The sequence below is a fragment of the Numenius arquata genome, chromosome 8 (assembly GCF_964106895.1).
Source record: "Numenius arquata chromosome 8, bNumArq3.hap1.1, whole genome shotgun sequence".
In the NCBI taxonomy this organism is placed as follows: domain Eukaryota; kingdom Metazoa; phylum Chordata; class Aves; order Charadriiformes; family Scolopacidae; genus Numenius; species Numenius arquata.
Window position 1 is genome coordinate 5,187,349 of NC_133583.1, and position 23,146 is coordinate 5,210,494.

At 42.4% G+C, this 23,146-nt stretch overlaps 1 protein-coding gene across 10 annotated transcripts in view; it reads left to right on the forward strand.

Annotated features, from left to right (window-relative positions):
- The window catches only part of FOXP1 (forkhead box P1), a 166,189-nt gene that overhangs the window by 86,039 nt on the left and 57,004 nt on the right, over positions 1 to 23,146 (forward strand). For 5 of the 10 annotated variants that reach the window (XM_074152037.1, XM_074152034.1, XM_074152032.1 and 2 more), the window contains 4 exons: positions 7,804 to 7,941; positions 9,043 to 9,132; positions 14,602 to 14,755; positions 20,968 to 21,172. In XM_074152037.1, the coding sequence (XP_074008138.1) occupies positions 7,804 to 7,941; positions 9,043 to 9,132; positions 14,602 to 14,755; positions 20,968 to 21,172 (587 nt within the window). Of the gene's footprint in view, positions 1 to 7,803; positions 7,942 to 9,042; positions 9,139 to 14,592; positions 14,756 to 16,910; positions 16,914 to 20,967; positions 21,173 to 23,146 lie in introns of all 10 variants that reach the window. The other 5 variants (XM_074152035.1, XM_074152038.1, XM_074152041.1 and 2 more) reach the window with 4 other exon arrangements.

Consider the following 23,146-nt stretch of genomic DNA (forward strand, 5'->3'; position numbering starts at 1 on the left):
AAGAAAAAGGCTTGCAACAGTTGTCTGGAGAAGGTTAAAGGGGATTTGTTTTTTTATTATTTTATTATTTTTTTTTAGGCACTGAAAGTGATATAGGGCAGTCAGGGCCGTTTCTCAGGCAGTGCTTTAACCTGGCAGCGCTCGAGCGCTGGTGTTGCTTGAGGATCGGGGTGTTTTTTTAAAATCCCGAAGCTAAACAAATTGCTATTTCAGTGTAAAATGCTTTGGTTTCTGTATCGGTGAGTGCATGCCCTGGGCAGCTGAAGGAAAGGTAAGGGGGAGAAGGATTTGTACATTTAAAAGTTTTAAGGAGTTGCAAAGCTCTTGTGCTTTCTTGCTCTGTATTTCTCAGTCATTTCAGAGCTGCTGTGGACAAACCTGAGCTGGAAGGACCCAGCACTTGGATTTACTGGATGAAAACGTTTCCCGGTAGCAAGATAACTTAGTGATGTTGTTTTCTCCCCTCTTTGGGAGGGAAAAGCGGTAGCAGGGGTAGTTTTATCAACACCTGCAAAACTAGATTGTGGGAAAGTCCTGACACCATAAGCTAAATTTGTTATTGTTTGGTGAAAGGCTTGGCTGGTTTTAAGCAGTTTGTTTGTTTTATTGAAAGCAGAACTGCATTACTGGAAACTACTTTGCTGTAGTTCAGTTAAAATGTCCTGTACTCTTTTGTTTTTATAAGGTGCTTGCTTGCTCAGCTTTGCTTTCCAGTTAGAAGGAAAGGGGAAAAAAATACCTCATGCACTCATCTGCAGATCTGAAGTGGCCGTGTAGAGATTGGGGAGAGAAGCAGCACTGGCAAAGAGCTCTGCCCCAGCCTTTTTTTTTTTTTTTCCTTTTTTTCCTTTTTTTTTTTCTTTTTTTTAATTCTTTTTAACCTTTCCAGCACAGTTTCCTCTGCTAGCAGGAGGATGCGTAGCTTGTGCTGAAGTTGAATGAATGTTAGACAAATGTTGAACTAATAAGTGGAATTGCTAATTGTTCTGTGCAGTAGTTTTGGACGGATTTGCCTTCATTGATTAGGTAAGATGCTCTGTTGTTTGGGAGGGACAGCACCCCCTCCTCCCCAAACTGACAACGGGTTTTAATTTTTAAGCTTTATCTTGCCCTTAAATCTGAAACATCATTGTTCAAATAACTGAGAACAAGGTAAACCAACAACATCAAAAAGGTCGGCTTCTGTGATTTCTCAAGGGCTTGTTATTTTGTACTTTCCAATTCTATTTGATGTCTTGACAAAACAAGATGACACAAGGGAGAATACATTAAATTTTGATTTTCATCTAACCTGTTACAGTAGTGGCAGCTTAATTTCTTTTACTTTTTACCGAAGACGGCTTTTTGCACAATTACTCTAATTGCCACGCCACTTTATGAGAAGGTTTCTTTATGGGTTTCCCATTTGCCTTGATTTTGCGAGGCGTTTTTTTGAACGTGCTTTGACCTTTAACACGGCGAGCTCGCTGGTTGGAGTGTGTCTTCATTAGAACTAAATCACTGAATGGCAAGATTGTCAAAGAAGCAACTGATGTTTTCTCATTAGAATCTAATTTGCACCGTTGTGCTTAGCTGTGATGTTCAGCTGTAGGTGTCTGCCATAGGTGTGAAAAACTGCACATTTCAAGCAAATAAAGTTTACAACTGTTATAAAGGCTACGGTTGCAACCCGAGCGGCAAAGCCTAACGCAGTGTTGAGGCAGAGCTCTGGTTTGGTTTGGGAAATAAACAGCATGATTTAACCAGGTGAATATTTTTTCGAGAGCTCACTAATTTCTTCCCATCTGGCCAGGACGATATTTGTCTTCTCCAATGCCCCAGGTTTGAAGGGCAGGCGGCTCCGGGTTCCACTCGTGCAGGAGAAAATACTCAGGGAGCAGAGAGAGAGGGCTCATCCTTCCCTGGAAATCTCTGTCGGGAGCTGCAGTTCTAAAAAATCTGCCATAGGAGGGAAATAAAAAAAAAAAAAAAAAAAAAAAAAAGCCCCTCTGTGTAACACTTCCTTTTTGCTCACATGAAATTCTAGGCATATTAAATGTTGCCGATTCAATCACGGTCTTTTATTATTTAATTAAGCTCTCCTTAATGTATTAATGAATTAATACACAAATGTAAGGAGTCTGACATGATGATCATTCTCAGTATATTAAGGGTGTTTGGGAAAGAGAGGGTTTCAAGGGGTTTTCAAGGGCTTTAGGGGTATTTTGAATGTTTCTAAGCAGGATTGCTTTTGGTTTATTTGAGGCTTTTTTGGCAGAATATGTTGATCTAACATTTCCTTTCCTAAACTCTGAAAAAAAATAAGGATTTTTTTTCTTTTATTTTTTTGAACTGAATCATTATAAAGTATCACCACTGTTCGCAACCACGTACAGCAGGTTATAATTTTTCCTTTCATGCTGGAGCAGGAAACAAAAATGATAACTTTTTAAAACGTGAAAAATGATGATGATAATCTCGAGGTTGAAATCTCACTCAGCTTATTAAATGAGTATTTGGTTGTGTGTGTTCCGGTTTAGTCTCTATTTGACAAATGTTAGATGTAGAAAGGATTTAATTTATGTAAACTTTATATTTTTATGCAAATTAAATGGGTATTTATTATAGCAGAAACAATTATCCTGGCACTTAGTGAGAAACCTGGTATGCATGAGAAGTGGTAGATAAGATCGGATGTTTCATTCTGTAAACAAATATGAAAATATTCGCCTTTTTCCTCAGCTAGGAGAGAATAGAGAAGACAGCAGACATCCTGACATGCCGGGGAATGTCAGCGTAGCCCATCGTACTGCCTTCCCTGGGTCAGAGGGAGATTTTCCCTCCTGATAAAATATAATAAACAAAATTATAATAATAAAATGCTAATTTAATTTTAAAGAGGGTTTCCCCCCCCCCTCCCCTCTTTTATTAGGGAGTTGTATTGTTAGGGAGAGAACAGTTATGCTAATGGCAGACTACTTAGCTGATTTTACATTAATATAATAAACATTACCTGTCTTAATGTGTTGTACCGTATTATGGCAAAATAACTAAGTCTAAAAGTGAGATTCCATTTTGCATAATGAAACAGCATTGCAGTTTCTGCGTGAATAATTCCAGCAGCGGCATTATTTTGTTGTTGTTGTTGTTGTCTGTTGTTGTTATTTTGGAGGGTTAAATGCGATGCCGGGAGTGTTGCAGGCTGGGGATGGAAGCAGGTCCTGCCTTCAGCCCTTCTCACGCTGCTGGGCTCTGCTCTGCCTTGTGGCATCGTGCTTCTCCCCCTGCCAGGGTATCAGGGGTTTATCTGCTCCTGTGGCACGAGCAGAGCTGCTTTGCATTGTTTCGGCTGAGATTTTTTTCTTTCTTTTTTTTTTTTTTTACATTTCAAATGTATCGCACGTAATAGCTTTCTAATAAGACAGCTCCAGTTAATTGTATTTGCCTAGCTGTATCTACTTTTATTTTTAACTGTTCCTCAGCTACTCGCTCGCTCTGTGTTCAGCTGTGTTTTGCTCCGTTTCACTTTTATCGCAAAATCTTTAACCGAAGAATTGCTGTTTGGAAATCCAAGGTGCCCGGTATGAGGTCTCACCGAAATCGAGTATGAACGTACGTTGCAGGAGAAAAAGGATTTTCTGGCAGAGTTATTCTTTATGAATTAAGGAAATCCTCCCCATCTTCCATGCATGCCTGCTAACAGTTAACAGGAGCACAACCGTATCCGACGTCGAAGGCACGTTGTGTGAAAATGGTATTCTTTTTTTTTTTTTTCCCCCCCCTTCACTTCATACAAGATTAAACTACTTGAAATTATTTAGCCTAGTATTTAATTATATTAATATCGCTGAAAATGGGGGAATGGAGATGATTAAATAGGACTAAATCATTTTCATCCCCGTGACCCTTGTCTGGGTTGTATGGAGGAGTGACAAATGCATCCCTGCTGTAACTCCGTTGTCAAGTTAAAGGTGAACTTGGCCCAAGTTTGTGGAAGTTTTCCTTGGTCGGTCTCCCCGAAACACGGCGCCTTTGAGGAGCTGGAAACTGGGGGTAGCGGCGGAGACTGCGGGGGACAGGAGGGCTTGGGTGGGGGGATGCAGAGGAGCAGCAGGCAAAACCCTGGGAGAAATAGTGTCGGAAAACAATTGTGAGTATTAAAGACATTTTTTGCCGTTGATGGTATTAGCATGTCAGCAGGTCTATACTAGCACGGCTCCGAAAGCCAAATTGCAGCTGTATTTGTACCTTTGCTGCCAGGTTTACATGCAGCTGGGTATCTACCACACCCTATTGTTATCAGTCAACAATACCAAAAGTAGTTCATTAATCATATCAATAACAACAATCGTGTTTCATGTGGAAAATAGAAATAAACAACTTAAAAAGAAAAGATTGATTTCTGTTCTGCCTACTAACTTAGCATTCTTTAAATATATCTGCCAGTAGTTTAATTCGAACTTCAACTCCCTGAAGGCAGTAAGACAGAATTATTTTAGTTCTTCATAAACTGCCTTCTGTGATTCATTGTTAACTCATAAAACACGCTCATTTTCATGTACTTAAACAGTTAAGCCATTTTTAAAGTTGGTTTGTAATTTTTTTTGGCAACACATTTAAGTTGACATCTGAGAGATAGAAATCTAAAATTAATTTATAGCCCTCAGTTTAGGTTTCATTTACTATCGGACAAAATATCAGAAATAAATATTTTTTATCTAACGTAATGTAAAGTATATTGCACAGTATCTAAAATAAAGTTTAGTTTTGACTGAATACACTCAAAAAGGGACCCATAAATATTAGAGAGCTGTAGTTAAGAACTTACATGACTGTTTTAAATACTATTGATTTAAACCACTGGCTAGATTTTATGAATCAAAGTGTAATTTCCAAGCTTTGGCTATATTTCTCATCGCTAAAGCACTCTCTCTTGTGTGCCTTTAGCAGCTTTCCAGACATTCAACACGGGATTAAATGATAGTAGTTACAATGATCAATAGGTTAAGACCAGTACAATCACTCTTACCGCTAATGACCTCGGTAGTAATGGGTAATAAAGTGTGGGCTATAATAGCCTATTGCTGGTGCTGCATGCCCTTTGATTCCCAGTATTACTAGGGACTAGCTACATGAAAAAGTTGGACGTTGGGAGTTAAGAGAGTGGATATATAGGCCATCATTCTTAACTATTTAAAGGCCTCCAACTGTACGTGTGCCCACGCTTGTCATTTTTTTAACACGGGAGTTTCTGGTTTATTTGAATTTTCTTTGTGAAAGGTTTCCGTAAGTTGCTTTCGTGATAAGCCTGAAGCACAAACTCGGGGTAAACGTGGCTGTTAGCCGTGTTTATAAATGGAAGGCAGGACCTTCTCTAGAGACGCAGATGTGGTGTGAAAATGTGGTTTCAGATGGTAAAATGAAATTGAACGGATCAATGCAGACCTGTACTCCTAGGTGTGCCATATATATATATATATATAAAATTAATTTTTTTTTTGTCTTGCTGGTTAAGTGCCTCTGTTCTAGCAAAGAGTGTGCAGCTAGGAGATTCTTCACCGGAAGGTACATGGCCAGTTTTCAAAGGCAGGGCCAAATCCTTAGATTTATCCCAAGATAAACGTGCCAAAAAGCCATGGAAGTGAATGGGAGTTGTCTCTTCATAGCTGACGGCAGAATACGGCCCTTCGTATTAATCACCAATGTGTAGGGCTTACAGCACCCCACCCTATTCCTGTCTGTATCCCTGCTTGTCGTCATAAATCTGACTGAAGAGTATTTGTGTTGTCTGTCTTCCAAGAAGGGCACAGAAAACACACTTAAACATGCTTCCTCTCCTCTTTGCTCAGTCCGACTTCAATGAAAGGTAGTACAAACCCCAGGGTAAAGTAAACTTCTCTGGGGATGAGAATAATGAAGGTGAGTCACGCTTCGGGGCGAAGATAGTGACGGCAGTATTTAATTAAATCATTTTCTACTCCCAGAAAAGTTTTTAAAAGACTGCGGATTAAGATACTCTGGATTAATGGGATTACCCATCCCGATGACTCAGTGTCCCCGGAGCTGGTCCTGCGTGGCCAGGTGATGGCACGGCGCGGTGGCTCTCCCCTAGGCAGGGGCGAGCGGCGCCGGCCACGGGAGAACGGCCGCTGGCTTCGGTGGGACTGGCATTTGACCCGTAATTAAATCTTCATTTGCCTGCGTTGGCACCTGCCTGGGCCACATGGAGGATGTGGGATCGCGCGGTGCCACGGGGAGCGCAGGGAGGGACCCGCCGCGTTCGCGCTGATGGGATGTCGGAGCCCTCCCGAGGCTTTGCTCGGGCAAATGTTTTCAGGGCAGCATCTGGCCCTGGCACCCGCCGTGTACACAACAACACGGGGAGATGTGCCGTGTACGTGCGTCTGACCTTCAGGAACCATTTTTAGTTCATCAAAATTAGTGATGCTGAGAAATCAGGACATCAGTGCATAATGACTGTGAAATTAGGAATGAGAGCTTGCTATGCAAATGACAGGACAAATCATGTGAAAAAGTCAAGATAAACTGCATATTAAGACATTATGTTACATAAAATTAATACTGCATTTCTCTCTTGCTTACTACTACACTGGAAGACTTTTTTTTTTTTTTTTTAAACTCCTTTATCTTCTGATCAGCTATTGTCTGCTGATTTTTTAAAAAGTGGTGCACAGAAAAAGTGCTAAACATATTATTACCTTTTATTGTAATACAGGAGATGACAGGAGATCCTTTTTAGCAAAGTATATCCTTTACTGCTTTTAGTTTTGTGCTGTCACCTATTTGATTTGAAACTATAGAAAAGTAAGGTGCTTAAATATTACTGTTAAAACTCATATGGGTTTTGTCTTTTCCTCTATTGTTGTTTTTTTTTTTTTTCTCTTCCTTTTCTTTTCCTTTTTTGGGGTGGAGGGTAGAGGGGTGGGTTTCTAGGGAAATAGTCTTCTTGCATTACTAGGACTGACAAAATGGTTCTCATGTAGTCTGCAAATTAAACACAAGTGCAGTGATTATTTTGAATAGCTAAATTACATTCTAGAAAGCTTGCAGAATTCATAGCATTGTCATTAGGTATCCGCTTGAATACAATTTGTGTAACCTTGGCCAAGACAGCCTGTCATTTTAATGTCAGTGTTTTATCTGAACAAGACATCATCCTTTCAGATACAGTGTACAGGTTCCTTGCAAAGATGCCCGTGCAGAAACGTGTTAACAGTTGCAAATATGAAATGCTATCAAGTTCATCACTGTAGCTGTTTGTCACTGAAATGTCATGGAAAGCGGCTTTTAATGGTATCTCACATAATATGAAAGAATTGAAGGCATCTGTATGCTGGGTGAATATGGAATGGTAAAGACATCGTGGTAGGGCCTTTCTGTTAAAATTGCATAGGAGTCTAGTGCTGTTATTCACATCGCTGAGCCTTCCTTCAATTTTCTTAAAAACCTGTCGTAATAGGGTCTAGATCCCATCAGCGCGGGATACTCGGTGGTTGGATTTCTGTATGGAAGGCAAGGGCTTTCTGGGAGGGAAAGGACTCAGTTGACGTTTTCTTGTAAAAATAAATAAATCTTACTGGGGTTTGCCATGTTGCTCGCTTTAAAGAATTCCCGTCATAATAACGTTTTGTAAAAGGGGGAATTCTGCTGCCAGGAAGATGTGGCGGGTACCCGTGTGCCGGGGTGGGCTGTAAGGACTCTCTCTCCTTCGGCACTCTGACGCCAGGCGTGGGGACGGCGGGTGGTGCGGAGGAGCTGCCACCGTGAGCTCTGACCCCTCTTTGCTCCTCTCTCCCGCTCCAGGTTCCAGTGTCGGTGGCTATGATGACACCTCAAGTGATCACTCCCCAGCAAATGCAGCAGATCCTCCAGCAACAAGTGCTAACTCCCCAGCAACTCCAAGTCCTGCTCCAACAGCAGCAGGCACTCATGCTTCAACAGGTAATTGTTTCCTTAACGGCTGCCCGGGTGGCCCCTAAAGATGCCAAAGGGCTTCACCTCCCAAAAGGTTCCCTGGGGAAAGATGCTGCCCACATCTTGGGTCCGAACCTCGGAGCAGCTGGGCTCCTGAGATGAACTGACTGCTCTTTTGTTTTTAATTCTAGAAATAGCTACTGGAAACAAGTCCAGGGAGCAGTGCTAGGAGTGTTTCCAAGATCAGCTAAATAATGCAGATGCGTATTTAAGTGTCAGGACTTCGGCAGATGTCCCTGTTGCTTTTGCCTGCATCCCCCAGAAAGCATGGCGTGCCCTGACTAATGGGAATAAACACGGTAGTAGGGCGATAGTTCCCATTTTAGACCTCGTTATGTCCATCTGGAACCGTAAAGGACTATGGAAACGGTGGCAATAAAAGCGGAGAGGTTTGCGAGCCTTAATTGGTTTGATTTCAGCCCACGTACGCTGTGCGGTGTGTCGGTGTTTCTCCCAGCCCGTGGTCCTTTTCCAGCCGAAAGCTGCCCACGGAGGAGCCCCGAGGCTCCGGTAGCATAGGTTACGGCACAGCGGGGGCTCAGGAATCCCGGGTGGGCGTCAGCATCCTCCCCTCCCTCCCCCAGCCCGACCTTGCCTGCTCCCTCCTGGCTGCCAGGCTCCCTCCTGCCCTGCGCCGCGCACATCTGGGGAGCGGAGAGGAGGAGAGTATTTCCCAGGATGTCTATGCATGTATTGAACAACACTTAATACAGTCAAACCCTATCATTTAGAAAGCATGTGTGTTTCACAACAGAGATTCGCCAGGCTCTCTCAGCAAGGGCATTTTGGCTTTGTTGTTACAATCAAAGGTCATTCCTTGCCTTATTTTAATTAGTTTGTGTAGAAAATGGTATGTTTTTCATCAGTTCATTTTGGAGATTACTTTTCAAACGATAATGCCAAGAATAGTCAGTGTGCACTGAATTTATTGTCGAGTTTCAAACTAAAGGTCAGACCATTACAGATAAAAGGATGCTATTTTTCAAATCACAGTTTGTGTGTTACACCAAAAGGGACACTGAATTGGCTCTCCACTTTGTTACTTACCATCTTTCCTTTTCTTTGTAGCAGCAGCTTCAAGAGTTTTATAAGAAACAACAGGAACAGTTGCAGCTTCAACTTTTACAGCAACAACATGCTGGAAAACAGCCTAAAGAGGTACAGACAATACCCATTTTACTTTCAAACCACAGATCCCTGGGGACTGTCTAGTGGCTATTAAACTGTCATTCATCTTATAAATGATTGCACAACTGAGCTGACTCTATCGGGTCTCAGCTTTCAGATTTAGAGTTATTGTCCTGTTTTCGCCTGTATTTTCCTGTGCTTTCCATTTGCTTGCTGCCACATATTTTATAGCAGGGGACCATGCCTTGATGTTCCGTGTGAGTACTGGAGCAAGCATCCAGACTTGTATCTTGGGAGAGTGCTTTTGGAAGTTAGTTATGTTGTAAAGGGGAGGGGGCAAGGCAGCAGGCCCAGCTACGGTGCTCTCCTCTCCAAACACTGCAGAATGCCGCGAGATGTTGAGTTTGGGCTTGTGGTTGCCAACTGGAGATGTTCTGGTTGCGCACGGGCTTAGCAGGAGGGACCGCAGCGGAGCAGCATCGGTGGTGACACCGAGAAGCGAGGTCTGAGGGGCAGAGGTAGCACAGGAACGCTGGCCATTCGTGGCGTGGTGACGGAAGACCTCACGCTGATGCCACCATGGTCCGTGGCAGGAACGGGACAGGCCAGGGTGGGTTCTGCCTCTCCTTTAAACACACCTTGCTTTCAAAATACCTGTCAACATCCTAAAGTTTTGTTGATTTTGGTGTGCTTAAATTTAATTCTGCTGTAATTGCATTTGTTTTTAAGGCACCGGGTTTTCCCCCCCTCTAGTCCCAAGGAGTTTCATGTTTAATCTGACATCACCGCTGGCTTGGGGAGATCCTCAAAAGCCGCCTCTTGGCACGACACGCTGCGCCGTGTCCTGCGACAGCGGCAGCGCCTGTGCGTCACTTTGCAAGTGGCGCTGCTCGAAGCACGCACCAATTTCATGTCTGTGTCCCCCGTCCCCCCCCTCCTCGAAATTTCGGCAAATCGTGCCACCTGTGCCAAGTTTCAACCCAGAGTGAATTTTTCCAGCTGAGTTATAAACCCCTGAAAATAGGGGGGTTTATAATGGAAACGCTGACACAACCTTAACCATAGCGCGCTTACGGGCGCCACTATAATAAAAAGGGAACAGATTAAAAAGTGTCTAAAATGTAAATCTAAAGGACTAACAGTAATTAAAATGGAAATGGCACAGGGAGGGAAGGCATGTAATTGTGAGATATCACTGTGCAGAATGCTCTCAGCTTTGTTTTGCTGGCTGTTTTTCTAATTCAGTAGGGCTTACTCATCAGTGGCAGTTCAATGCGCGTTAATGACTCTGGGATGCAGGCATCACTCTGGACAAAGAAATGATTATTGTGCGGTCAAAAGAAGTTCAAAGACAAGAAGGGAATTTCAGTTTTTTCCTTAGAGATCCACATTCAAGAGCATATAAATTAAGCCAAATGTTAAAAACCACAGTCTGAAAGCTGACTTCAAAGTCACAACTCTCTAATTAATGAACTGCGAGCTTCAGTTTGGACAAGTCGTGGTTTGATGCGCCCATAAATCAACATGACAGGTCTGTTTCACAGTCTCAGACAGCGCTTGTCATTGAGTCACATCAGATGTAAACACAGCAGAAAAAAGAGGGAATATGAAGGAGGTGCAATTGATCAACAGAATTGGTAAAAACCCACTTTTGAAACGCATTATGCATGATCACAGGAAATGGCGATAGCCTCAAGAGGCTTTCTCCTTCTGCTGTTGCTTTTTTGAATCAGATTTCTAACAGCCTTCAAAAGGGAGAATAAGAATTATGGAGCTTCTCCCCTGTGGCTGGCAGGCAATAACCCCCTGTTGTTATTTTGTGCTTCTTTCTTTTCAAAGGCGTCAAAATTTAGTTTTTTAAAGATCTTTAACTCTATATTTGAAGACAAACAATAAAGGGCTGCCACTGTCATTCTTATCAGTTACCAGGGATTGTATTTTTTCTTTCTGTTGCCACTTCTTATTAACCTCTTATTTGGTCTATTAGACATAGTTTTGAATGCGAGCCTGCATGCTGGGAGAACATGAAAGTTCAGATGAGCTCAGAGGGCAGATAAAGAAATTTGAAGGGGAAAGTTACACAGCAGAATGAACGATAAAAGTTAACTCTTCTAAATTGCTGTTGTCAGACAGGAGAGCATCTCAGACACAAAGATGAGGGCTTGGAGCTTAAAGAAAAAAAAAAAAAAACTTTGTGTTAAAAAAGACGAGAAGGGAAGTTAGACAATGTGATGGCATTTCAATATCTAACACACTGATTTACTGTGGTCACACTTCTGATATTGCACTATCGAAAGCAACAATAAGAAAGGACTCCTTCCTGTTTCAAGAAGAGCATTTTAGCACGAGAGCTGTTCAGAGAACAAGGGGCCCAAGTCACTTCGGCTTTTTCTGGGGTTTTAGGGAGGTATTTTCGCAGATGTTTTTAGTGGAGGCCCGTTGCAGCCATGCATTTCACCCCGCAGGTTCGTTCAGCCCTGTTTTTCCTGCCTTGGGGAGGTTATTTTTGCTAAGTTAACATGCAGGCGGTGGTCTTTTATTTTATTTTATTTTCCCCCTCCCTCTCCGACCAAAACCCGACGGTGGGGTAATACGGTGCTAACGAGGGCCCAGTTTGTACCTCGACAGATGGAACAAGCGTGTTCGCGTACCGCGTCCCCCAAGTCGTTTGGTTGGTGCCTTGCCCTATTGTACCGTGGGGAAAGAAGAAAACCACCACCAGTCTCCCAAGCCCCGCTGGTTACAGGGATGGGACCCCCAAAAAGGATGACGGAGGGAACCCCAGTAAGGTTTTTTGGGGGGTTTTACTCGCGGCGGAGCAGAGGGTGATCCCCGAGAGGCAGCGGGGCTGGGGCGAGATCTCAGCCCCGCTCCTGGGGGCTGTCTCCTCCCCGGCAAAGTGGGGGCTCCCCAGGGTGAGGGGGGGGCTCAAGAGGAGGATCCCGGTCGGTAGGGCAGCACTGGTTGTTTTCCAAAGGGGGCCGTTTGTCCTCCGGCAGTTGTGACAGTTTATGTTAGGCAGTAGGGAGTAACCCAAGAAAGGAAAACAGACCTTTGACAGAAGCTTTAGGGAGGGGATCAAAAATGCAAGTTTTATCAGGATATTTCAGCATTTTAACACTGACTACTGACCTGACAACAGGACTGCACCGAGACCTTTTTTGTATGCATTCAATTGTGAGAAGTAAACAAACTGCCTTGTATCCTGTGTTTGGTAACTGGGTGGGGAGCGCAGTTTGGCAACGTGTCTTGCTTTTAAATTCTTTCTTGGACAATGGGCCTTGTATACTTTTATATCCTGGCTTTTCAAAGTAGAGGGTGTTCAAGAGCTTTTCTTAGGATAGCTGAGAAGACAACCAAACTGGCATCAGTCAAATTTATATAAAGGTGGTTTTTTTGGTTTTTTGTTTTTTGTTTTTTTTTTTTAAAAAACCCAACATGCTAACTTTACACTCAGGTGGCAAATAGGTAAAACACAGCTTACTGTAACTAGATTTTTATGTAATACCATTTATTATATATATAAGTATATATTAACTATATATATATTTAGCAAATGAATATTTATGGAGGCAAACATCACTTGAGCTCTGAATATAACTGTTGCTGGGGCTTGCGTTCATCTGGTGTTGTTGCAAATAGTTGCAACAACTGGATCTGCCTGAGCAAGCTGTTGCAGAGAAACGAAAACTCTCCCCGTTTCAGAAGACCTAAACACCTATTCGTTTAACTGTGTTCTTGAAGTCCTAGATTTTATTTGGAAATAAATGGACTTTTTATAAATAAGCTAAATAGACTGACTGCCGGTACAGTCGTGGGTATGCGGTTGGTTGCGGTGTTAAGGTTGATGGGACATGGTGGTACGAGAAGGTGGGGGCCAGACCCCTGGTTGGTGTCCTTCGGTCCCACTCCAGCAGCTCCGGTGGATTATTTTTTTTTTTTTGTTTGTTTGTTTCCCCAGTTTGACACCAGCAGGGAACGGGGCCAGTGATCCTCTGGCTGGGAGCCAAGGAAGGGCGACAAAAACCTTGGGTTCTGGCCGGGGTTTGTTTGTGAAAGTGTGTAGTTTTGCAAGAGTTAATTTTCTTTCCATAATTGTTAGCCATAATGTGTATAAGACCTCCACCTTGATATGATTCCTAGCAGATTAGGGATATTAGATAATTTCCTTCTATTTATTGTACTACTGCACTGTATTATCTTTCTATCACTCAGATAATTACTAAGGAAATCTACATTAATTTTTTTTGGCTAGCACAAGGAACTGCTAAACACTGGCATGATGTATTGATGTTTTACACAACAAAAGTTTTCCTCCTGTCATTGTACAATAAATAAAAAGATATTTATCAAAATGCAAAGCCTTTCATGGGTTTTAAAGAACAAAGCAAATAAAAAAACAAGATGAGCATGGAAGCAAAACCTAGAGGCTTCCTTAACTGAACAAAATTAAGGACTCTGAAGCCTGGAGTACTGTACATATTAAACACTCGCATTCAAGTAAGATGTTGTTTGCTAAATTATGAATGTGTGTAATTAAAATCTAGTGGCTGTTTCTATGAAAGATTTACAATGTTATTTCATCGTTTGTCATGGCTAATTAACAATATTAGATGAAGTTTTTCTTCTTCAAAGGTCTGATTTTTTCTCATTTATTTATGTCAGAAGTGATAAACAGAGTAGTTAAAAGCTTCTCCGGGTACAGTAGTGAGAAAAGCAACATGTTCTTTTACACCTCGAAGGTTCAAGGTTCACATCCCTGTGGAGGAAAGCAACTCCATCTTCTTTCTAGTGAGAATAATTAAAATTTTCAAAGTGCAGGAGTAGCAGCCTTAAATACAGCACAGAATGATTCTGAACATAACAGGAAGTATTGTGGGGCTTGATGGATGAATAAGGAGAGAGTAAGTATAAAATGCCATAAATTAAGCCAGTGTTACTGCCTTAATAATTGAGACAACCCTTGCATGAGCAAGCAGAGCGCAGCGCAGGGCTGTTCCTCACTACGTCTAAGTGCGATGTGATCCTGTGATGTGATTCTCACGTTATACACGTGCTTTTGCCTCCAAGAATCACCCGGGACTTTATCCGCTGCCAGCAGGGTTTGCGTTACCCACCGCTGAAAAGCGGCCGATTCTGGGGTGAAACAGGGCCACGTGGACCAGGGTGATGTGGTAGCGTGGACCGAGGAACGCTGCATACATTTTTAATTGGGGTGGCAGGAGGGGTTTGGGGAGGATGAAAGTCACCACTGGAGGTAGGAATCGACTGCAGTCCTGTGGCTACCTCCAGCACCTAAGCGAGTCTTGGGGTCTCTGATATGGGGTGGTAGGCTCCCTAGCTTGCCTTCATACCGGGTGGCTGCCATCAGAAGTTGAAGTGTGTTGAGACAAGGAGCCCTGTAAATCCTCCGTTAACGCTTTACTCTGTATTGACAAATGTGGGGTTTTTTTAAAAAAAAAAAAAAAAATTATTTTATTTTTTCTTTTCCAGCCCCAGCAACAGCAGGTGGCTACGCAGCAGTTGGCCTTTCAGCAGCAGCTCCTACAGATGCAGCAGTTGCAACAGCAGCACCTCCTGTCCTTGCAGCGTCAGGGGCTGCTGACGATCCAGCCTGGCCAACCTACTCTGCCTTTGCAGCCCCTTGCACAAGGTAGGTGAGGGCTTTGGGGGCTGCCGGCCGGCCGGCAAAGTGACAGCATGCACACACACACAAAATCGTCACTCAGTGAGAGAGGGAGAGGGAGATCTCCTAGCTCATGATATAAGCACAGAAAAATCCTGACAGGCAGGGTGGGCATTATAAAGACATATTTTTGAGAAGGGTGATGCTGAAATCGTGGACCGCTCTGGCTGGCGGGAGGCAGGCAGTGCCTGGGTGCTGGGTTCGTGGCTAAGGGTAGCCTGAGAGCAGCTTTTCCTTTTCTCAGTGTGTTATTTGGGCCCTTTCTGGTGCTCAGAGGAGCTCCGATCCGCACGCTGCCGAAGTGTAGAAATTTGATTGCCCTTTGCCGCAGCCGAGAGGGAGAGGTGGCAGCGTCTCCTCTCCATGGTTCTTTACACGGCCTTCATCTCGCTGCCTGAGCTCGTCGCAGCTTCATTCCTCCCTCCACTCTGAGGCAAATCAGGATTAACTCCCTTTAATTTTAATGGTGTTATTGACAATTAGATCCTCCTACATCTTTATTCCGTCCTGCACTCTGCAAGAAGTTACTGCTTTGCTGAAATCCCTATTTTTTAATATTATTGATACACTGAAAGCACGAACTACGCAAATCATAATACTTTTGAGAGTGATTACAACCTGGGGGTTTTATTCCCTCTTTTCCTCCTTGGCTTGAATATTTATTTTTCTTTTTTAAACTGGGTTTTATCTGCAAGCCTGGGGATATTTTAACAGACTTGCCTGAGCTCTGGCTGCTGTGATTCAGGCAGACTGTTCGAAGTTGGCAAGGCTCAGGGAAGACCAGGTCTTTCAACCATGATGCTGATATTTCTGAATAATCGTGCCTTTCCCATCCCTTGCCCCATAATAAATTTAAACATCTACCTCAACAACTTGAGCCAGCTCAGGTTGAGTGATTTGGGCTCTTCAGAGCAGCCTTAGGGCTGCTACTAGTTGCTAAACCATATAATGAGTTTACATCCAGCTCTATTCGGTTAAACGGGAGGGATGGGACAAAATTGCTTCTGTTCTTCACCCTCCTTTTTTTTCTGCGTAGCTGCAAAAGGAGGGCGAGGTGGCTGGTGAATATTAACTTCCATGGATAAAGGGAGACAGAAGCGGGGAGTGGAGTCTGCTGTGTGGCTGGCATGTTTTATTTAGGCTTAGTTTTGCGAGGCTCTCAAAGATGTTTGAGTTCCTTACTCCTGTCTTGAAAGGCTAAGCTTTTGGGGACCTGACACCTCCCTCTGTAAGACTTAGTTTAGCTTTTTTTTTTTTTAGAGCTGGACACTTGGTTAGACCATTCCTGTGCTCAAGTAGGGACTGATGCGCGGGAAGGTGGTGCCTGACTGGGAGCTGCAGGATCAGGCCTGGGGTGGTGGCTGGTCAGGCGTGATGGGGAGAAGGCATGAAACGAGCCTAGGAAAAAGGGCATGTAGACAAAATGCCATTTATACTTGCAAAACGGTGTAACGTGCGTTAATTACGCTTCAGATTTATTGTTGGAAGCATCCCAGGCTGTTCCCACACACCCACCGGACTCAAGCTTCAACCTTTCTAATTTTTCCCACAGCTCCTATACTATTAAGTTTGCTCGCTAAGGTTCATTGTATAGTACATCAGTTAAGCTGTCCAAAGGAGGGCAATTGGGCAGTGACAAGACACGCTCATGTGTAATGTGAAAGAAATGAATGTGGTGATGCATGAAGTGTAATCTGTGCGGTAACACATCGGAGACACCAGTAGGTAATTCAGCCGTCCTGGCATTGATTGATATGGTTAGCAGGGTAGTGTAACTATTAGTCCTCGCCAAGGAAGGTATTTAAAACCTAAAGGGGTGCCGACTCGCACGCCGGAGAGGACGTGAAGACAAGCAGAAAGGGCTGGTTCTTGCAGGGAAATGAGCTGCGAGCGCCGGGGGCGGCTGGAGCCGGGGGCTCGGCGGCGGGAGGAAAGAGTAACTTGAGAATTCAGGCGGGTTGCGGTACAGCACCACATTCTATCCTTTTTTATCAGAGAGACGATGGCTTAAAACTGATGTCATTATGAGGTTTAAATCAACTTTCTGCTTGCTTGAACATGGTCACCTGGGTATGGAGGTACAAGGACACAAAGAGGTTGAGCAACTCTGTTTGTCTTTGAGCCGGTGATACCTGGGGTTGGGAAATTGAGTTCCGCGAGCAGTAATCTGTCAACTGTCCCCACAACATACATTTTTTAAACCTGCGCCTACATTTTCTTTCATAATGAAGGGGACTAGTTGTCCTGAAAAATGCAATGAAGGGCCAGGGCTATAGTTTAAAATAATTGGTAATGGACACTTCTTATTTAAAAAAAAAATTACATATATCATGCCCTTTTGTTTTCAGAACAGTTTGTAAGACTGAGACAAATACTGTAAATGTGCATATAAAAAAAAAAAATCATCCCTCTAGTAAATGTAGCTATGAATTCAGTTAAAAGCATTTTGCTTTTATTCTTAAGTATCTGTAATAGTAATAAATGTTTCTTAGGAGAGAATGCTACTTCATAAGTGATTTTTTTTGTTATGTTTTTAGAGCTAATACATTGTTTAAAGCTGTATTTTAGTTTCATTTTAGTTTTTAGTGCTTGCCTATTGTCTTACACAAAACGGCACATCCTCTAATGTTATATTTGTGTAATCTTTCCTGCTTTGTATTTAGACACATCTATAATCTAAATTTTACATCTGTACATATCAGCAATTTAAAAATAAGCCCCGTTTCAGCAGTGTTCTGAGCTGCGAGAGCTAGATCGTTAGTAAATGAAACTGCAAAGATCGTTAGTAAATGAAACTGCAAATCACACTTCAGATCACCAGTAAGTGAAAGTAATAGGACTGAGACATCTGGGTTCCCGATTGCTCCCGGAGATTTGGCGGTTTCGGGTCTAAATCCCGTTACCGGTACGTACGGAATCGCAGCCCCGGCTGTAGCCATCTCAAGTAATTGCAGCGCAGTTCTGGGAACCTGACTTAAAATTTAGCTCTCGCTAAATTGAAGCTCTCGTTAAAATGAAACTGTTAAATGGTAAATTACATAATTTATTGCGAGTGTTCGTGGATCTATTTGACTTGCTTTTACCATTTGTTCTATTATTTTATTTAACCATTTTGCCGGGTGAGTAATGAGCGTACCTTTCGGCTGCCCGGTTTGACAGGAGAGTCAGGAATTCTCTCCAGGATTATTCCAAAAGAACTAAATTCGTGGAAGGAGGAGGGAAGGTATGGGGTGGTTTCTTTTCTTTTCTTTTCTTTTTTTTTTTTTTTTTAATTTTATTTATTAATCAAGTGACGTCAGCGATGTGGTCATTTTTAAGCGACGGGTTGTGTGCAGACGTGTATGACATCACAGTTAACTCTTTAATTTAACGTTGCCCAGCCTGAAATCCTCCTGATTGTCTCCAGTGTTTTTCCCCCACGCAACTGGGTGGGTTATTATTTTACGTGCGGTGTAGTTGTCGTTAGTGCCAGTAGGAATTACGCTTGTATAGGAAGTTAGAGCAAACCCCTTGACTTTTAGAGGATCTACTGCGAGGTATAAATATTTTGTGTATGTATGTTTTAAGGGCTGTAACGCTTGCGAGCTTTTCCTTGGGATGAAGCGTTATTAGATCCAGAAGTGACCAGGGGGAGAGGGGAAGGGGAGAGGAGAACGGGGGACAGGGAGAGGAGAGAGAGTGGGAGCCCGCCTCTTAATTAAAACCCTGCAGAAATCCAGATAAGGCAGTGGTGGCAAAAAAAAAAAAAAAAAAAAGGGGGGGGGAGCAAAAAAAGCACCAGTTATTCTTTTCCTATTTGCTTATTCTGGAAAATAAAAATAGGTGTCGACTCATATGGTCTCATATCAATATGTTATCATCAACAGACAAGTCTATTCACTATTGTTTCAATGGAGTAAACAGCGGTGTAAGGGTCAGCCGCGCTCACAGGTAATTGTTAGTGCACAGACAGTCCTGTCAGGCGCGTTGGCTAAAAATACATCCCACACTGTCACTTCGCAAGGTGTTTGAAAATAATAGCCCCCGCTACAGGAAAACAGGACATAAGCTTGTGTACTGACCTTTCTCTTTGTTTAATTTGCTCGGAGGTTTAATTTCAGGGGAAAAGCAATAATTGAATATGTCTAATAACTAAATGCTCATTTGGGACAAAATCCATCAAAATATAATTGGCATTTGGGCCTGATGAAAGGAAAATGACGTGGCTTTAGAGAAACGGATGTGTCCTAAGAATATCTGATCGCTTAATGTATAAATTGAAGCCTCTTTCATAATATATATTAATTGCAGATACTTAAGGATTTTAGCATTTTTTTGTAGTGAACCGTTACCGGAGACCAACTGTTTTTGTTAATGCTACTCTCGGAAAGGCGGGGAAGGTTATTGGTCTGTCGTGCAATAATTTACTCCTCTTTGATATGCAAACGATCCACGGTGAATATAAAAAAATCCTATCAGACTCATTTCACAGTTCTTAACCACTTAGATTCTCTGGAGTCTATCGCCTCATTAGACCAGTGCTCTCCAAAGCTAGCATAATTAAAATCTTTAACAGTTTAGCAAAGTAAAGATGTTTGGCTGATCACGTTGAGATGATTATCTATCCATTGTATTCTAAATGACAAAAATAAATTAAATTTAGACCTTGGCATTTTTTATTATGTGTTTCAAATGAATATAATGCATACTGCCTTCTTTTTTTATTTTTTTTTTTATTTTTTTTTTTTTTATTTCAATACCTCAGGTTTGGTGAGACAGATGCCGGTGTGAGCTGCTGCTCTGCACTCAGAAAATGGCAGGTTTCCTTAGGATAGCTCCAGTGCTACAATCCCCTGAAACAATGAACCGTCATCCCAGTGATGATCCGGGAGCGCAGTGATGAGAAACCTCTTTAAAAACACACAGACACTGGCTTTTATTATTTTATTATTTTTTTTTTTTTTCCCCCTCCTGAATATTTTAAGTGATGCGTCTCTACTGCTAATTTTTTCCCATGGCCTTCTCTGAAAGAGCACTGAAACAGCCTTCACTGGCAGAAACTTGACTTGTTTGATCATGTCACAAACATAAGCTTTATCCAGAAGCATGATCTCAGCGTGAGCCCGTGTCACGCTGCCTGCGCTTTGGCACACTGGAGTTTGCAAACTTTTCACTTGACTTACTCGTGGAATTCTATGTCCTAAGCCTGGTGTCCAGTTTGGCACAATTAAAAAAAATTATATATTTTTTTTTTCTCAAATTATTATTTCTTGAAGCTTATTCTGTGTTTTCGTTTTACTTTTGAATGGCTCATTAGCAATGATCTAAGAAATGACAGTAATAATAGTGTTACTTGTATAGAAAGTTACACAGTTTTTCAGTAGACACATCCATCAATTAAGTGAGCAGTTTGAGAAACCAAAATTAATGAGAAAGATAGGTGTGTTAATGAAATAATCATAGTATAATCAATTTGACTGTTAAAATTTGAAAAGCATTTCAGGAAGACAATATGAATTCATAATTTATGTCTAAAAGTGATTAATAAAAACTGTATTTAATAACAAAGCTATTTGTCATCATTTAAAACTTAAGCACAAAATTAGTCATATTGTGGTTCGTGTTGTCATAATAATAAAGCTGAGATTTGTTTTTTTTCCTTAAGACCGTCCTTTCTTTTAAAAACAGGTTAGAAAGTATTCGCTTTCCTGAAAAAAAAAAAAATTAAAAAAAAAAAAAGAAAAATGCAATTTCTCAAGCCTACTGCAGAGTAGCCCTTGGCCACCTTTGCTTCCCATCATGCTGCGAGCTCGGGGTGATTTCTGCCTGAGTAGGTACTCTGGGAATGGGCCCTCTGTAATTTTAATTACGAAAAATAATAATAACGACCATGGTGTTTGGGGTGGGTGGCGTGTTGTGTGGACCCCCCCAGCCCCACACCCGTGGTTTTGCATTACGTAGGCGTTGCAGGTGTCACACACCAGGAACTGTCGCAGAGACGTGCAGTGTTCGCTATTAGCTTTTAGTTATTAAATAAAAAAATACATGTGCAAAATCACACACACACACACACACACACACACACACACACACACAAAACTAACACTAGGCTTTGTTTACTGACTCTTTGATTTAATTACTGTTTGAAGACGGCCGAATTAGCTGTTAATTGATTTAATTATCCAATTTGTTTGTTTCAGGCATGATTCCAACAGAACTGCAGCAGCTCTGGAAGGAAGTGACAAGCTCGCACACAGCGGAGGAGGCAGCCAGCAACAACCACAGCAGCCTGGACCTGTCCACCACCTGCGTCTCCTCCTCCGCCCCGTCTAAGACCTCCTTAATCATCAACCCGCACGCCTCAACTAACGGACAGCTATCGGTCCACACTCCTAAACGGGAGAGGTAGGTGCCTCTGAGTGGGGTTTCCACCCCTGAGCATCTCCCAACAGCGCGCCCAAAGGATGGAAAGAGGGTTGGGAGCGGTGGCCAACCGCCTTGGCCTCGGTTTTGTCCTCCACGTCTTGCTCCCGTCTGGTTTTGGCGTGGTTGAATAGAGTCTCCACTGGGTAGGATACGCTCCTTTTGTTCAGATCTTTATGGCTTGTTAATTGGATCAATGCGGGCACAATTAGCTAATTAGAAGTGCGTTGGATAAGCATATTGGGAGAAGTGTGAAGGGCGTGAGCTGGTTTTTTTGAGTTTTGCATCCCAGGTGGTGTTACTCTTGATGTTCTTCGGGTGTCCAGGCTGGAGGTGAGGAAAAGAATCTGTTGGTCAGTACAGGCTCTTTTACTGCCCGTTTTTCTGCCAAATTTCTGTGTCCCATCTCATCTAACACGTTTGCCTTTTCTTACTCTGTATTTACCTGCTTTCACAAGGCAGGGTAGGCTCAAGTTCACCAGGTTGCTCTAAAACAAAGCGGATTTTTTTTAAAGTGCTGATAAAATTAGCTAACTGGTGTTGTTTGGCTTTTAAAAGTGTGAGTTAATTTATACTTGCTAGGTGTGCATTGTTAAAAGAAATGGCTTAAATCAGGGGTTGTCTGTTGACGTGCCTCTCGGCGCGGGTTCTGCTTTATTCCCAAGGATGCTTTATTGCAGGTTTGTTTCTTTACACCCCCAGATTTCACTGAGGCGTGTCTAACAACATAACTTTGCCTTACGGTGAGCTCGGATGGTCCCAGAATCTCAGGCTGTGGGTGCTGTCGCTGCTGGTAGAGGAGGAGGAGGAGGAGGAGAAGGGTCTCCGTGGGCACAGCAGCGAGGGCAGGGCTTCTTTGCATTCAGGAGAGTCCCTTTGCCCATCTAGAAACGTTACAGCAGACGCTAGTGAGAGCTTGGATTTTATGGAAACTGATGGCTTTGTCTTTCCGTCCTCCTTTCATTCATTAGAAAGAGGATAATGGAATTTTTAAGCCGTGGAGTTTATATTTCTGGTGGTCTGAGAGTAGATTGATAGGGAAGCTATACAAATACCTCTTATATCTTTCTAATATTAAGAAAATAGTGCTGTTGGGAGTAGATTTTTAAAGGAGAGCATACCACTGTTGAAGGAACTGCTCTGTGTGTGTAAGGCATCGTTTTATTTCCATTGCAAGGACATGGGGGGGAACACCAGCATATACATTTATAATGCATGTAAGTGTCAAGGACATGGTTTTCATGAAGACTCACCCGGGATACTAAAAACAATTTGATGTTTATTAAACAATTAAATTCCCTTTTTGCTGCATATAAAGCTGAACAAGATGGGTTTATGACTTTTCAATAAATTTTTTATCTATGTTTTTCTTGCCGAGTATATAAAACAGAAACCCATGCAGTGAAATGGATCTTCTTTCACTGAGCAGAGGCACGTGCTGTCTGCTAACGGCAATCTAACCGAGGAAACGGTATTCCATTGCTGCTGAGTTTGAAATGCAGTGGAAATACATAGGAATTTGTTCTGAAGTAAGAATTTTCTCTGCGTGTACTGCCCAGCAGAACTGGAAATCCATGTGTCTGAGTCCTAGAATTGTGGCCTGGAGGCAATTGGGATCCAGAAGCAAGGCGATACGTATGTTTTTATGAGTAAAGTCCCAAATAAATTAATTAGGAAGGCATAAACATGCCATGGTATTGTTTGAGACTGTATAGGTTAGAAAACTTTATTAAAATCTTTAGTGATAGAATCGATAGCTGTATTGTTAAAGCTTGTCATAATACTTTCCTTAGGTATCTATTGAGTTTTCTACAATATCAAAATACAAAGGTAGGTATATTTAGGAATACAAATAAGAGAGCTACGGATTTGCTTTCTCTTGCCTCTGTTTGGTACATGGAAGGTTTACGCCATCCATTTGCTGCAGTGATTGAATTACATCTTTATCCATAAGTA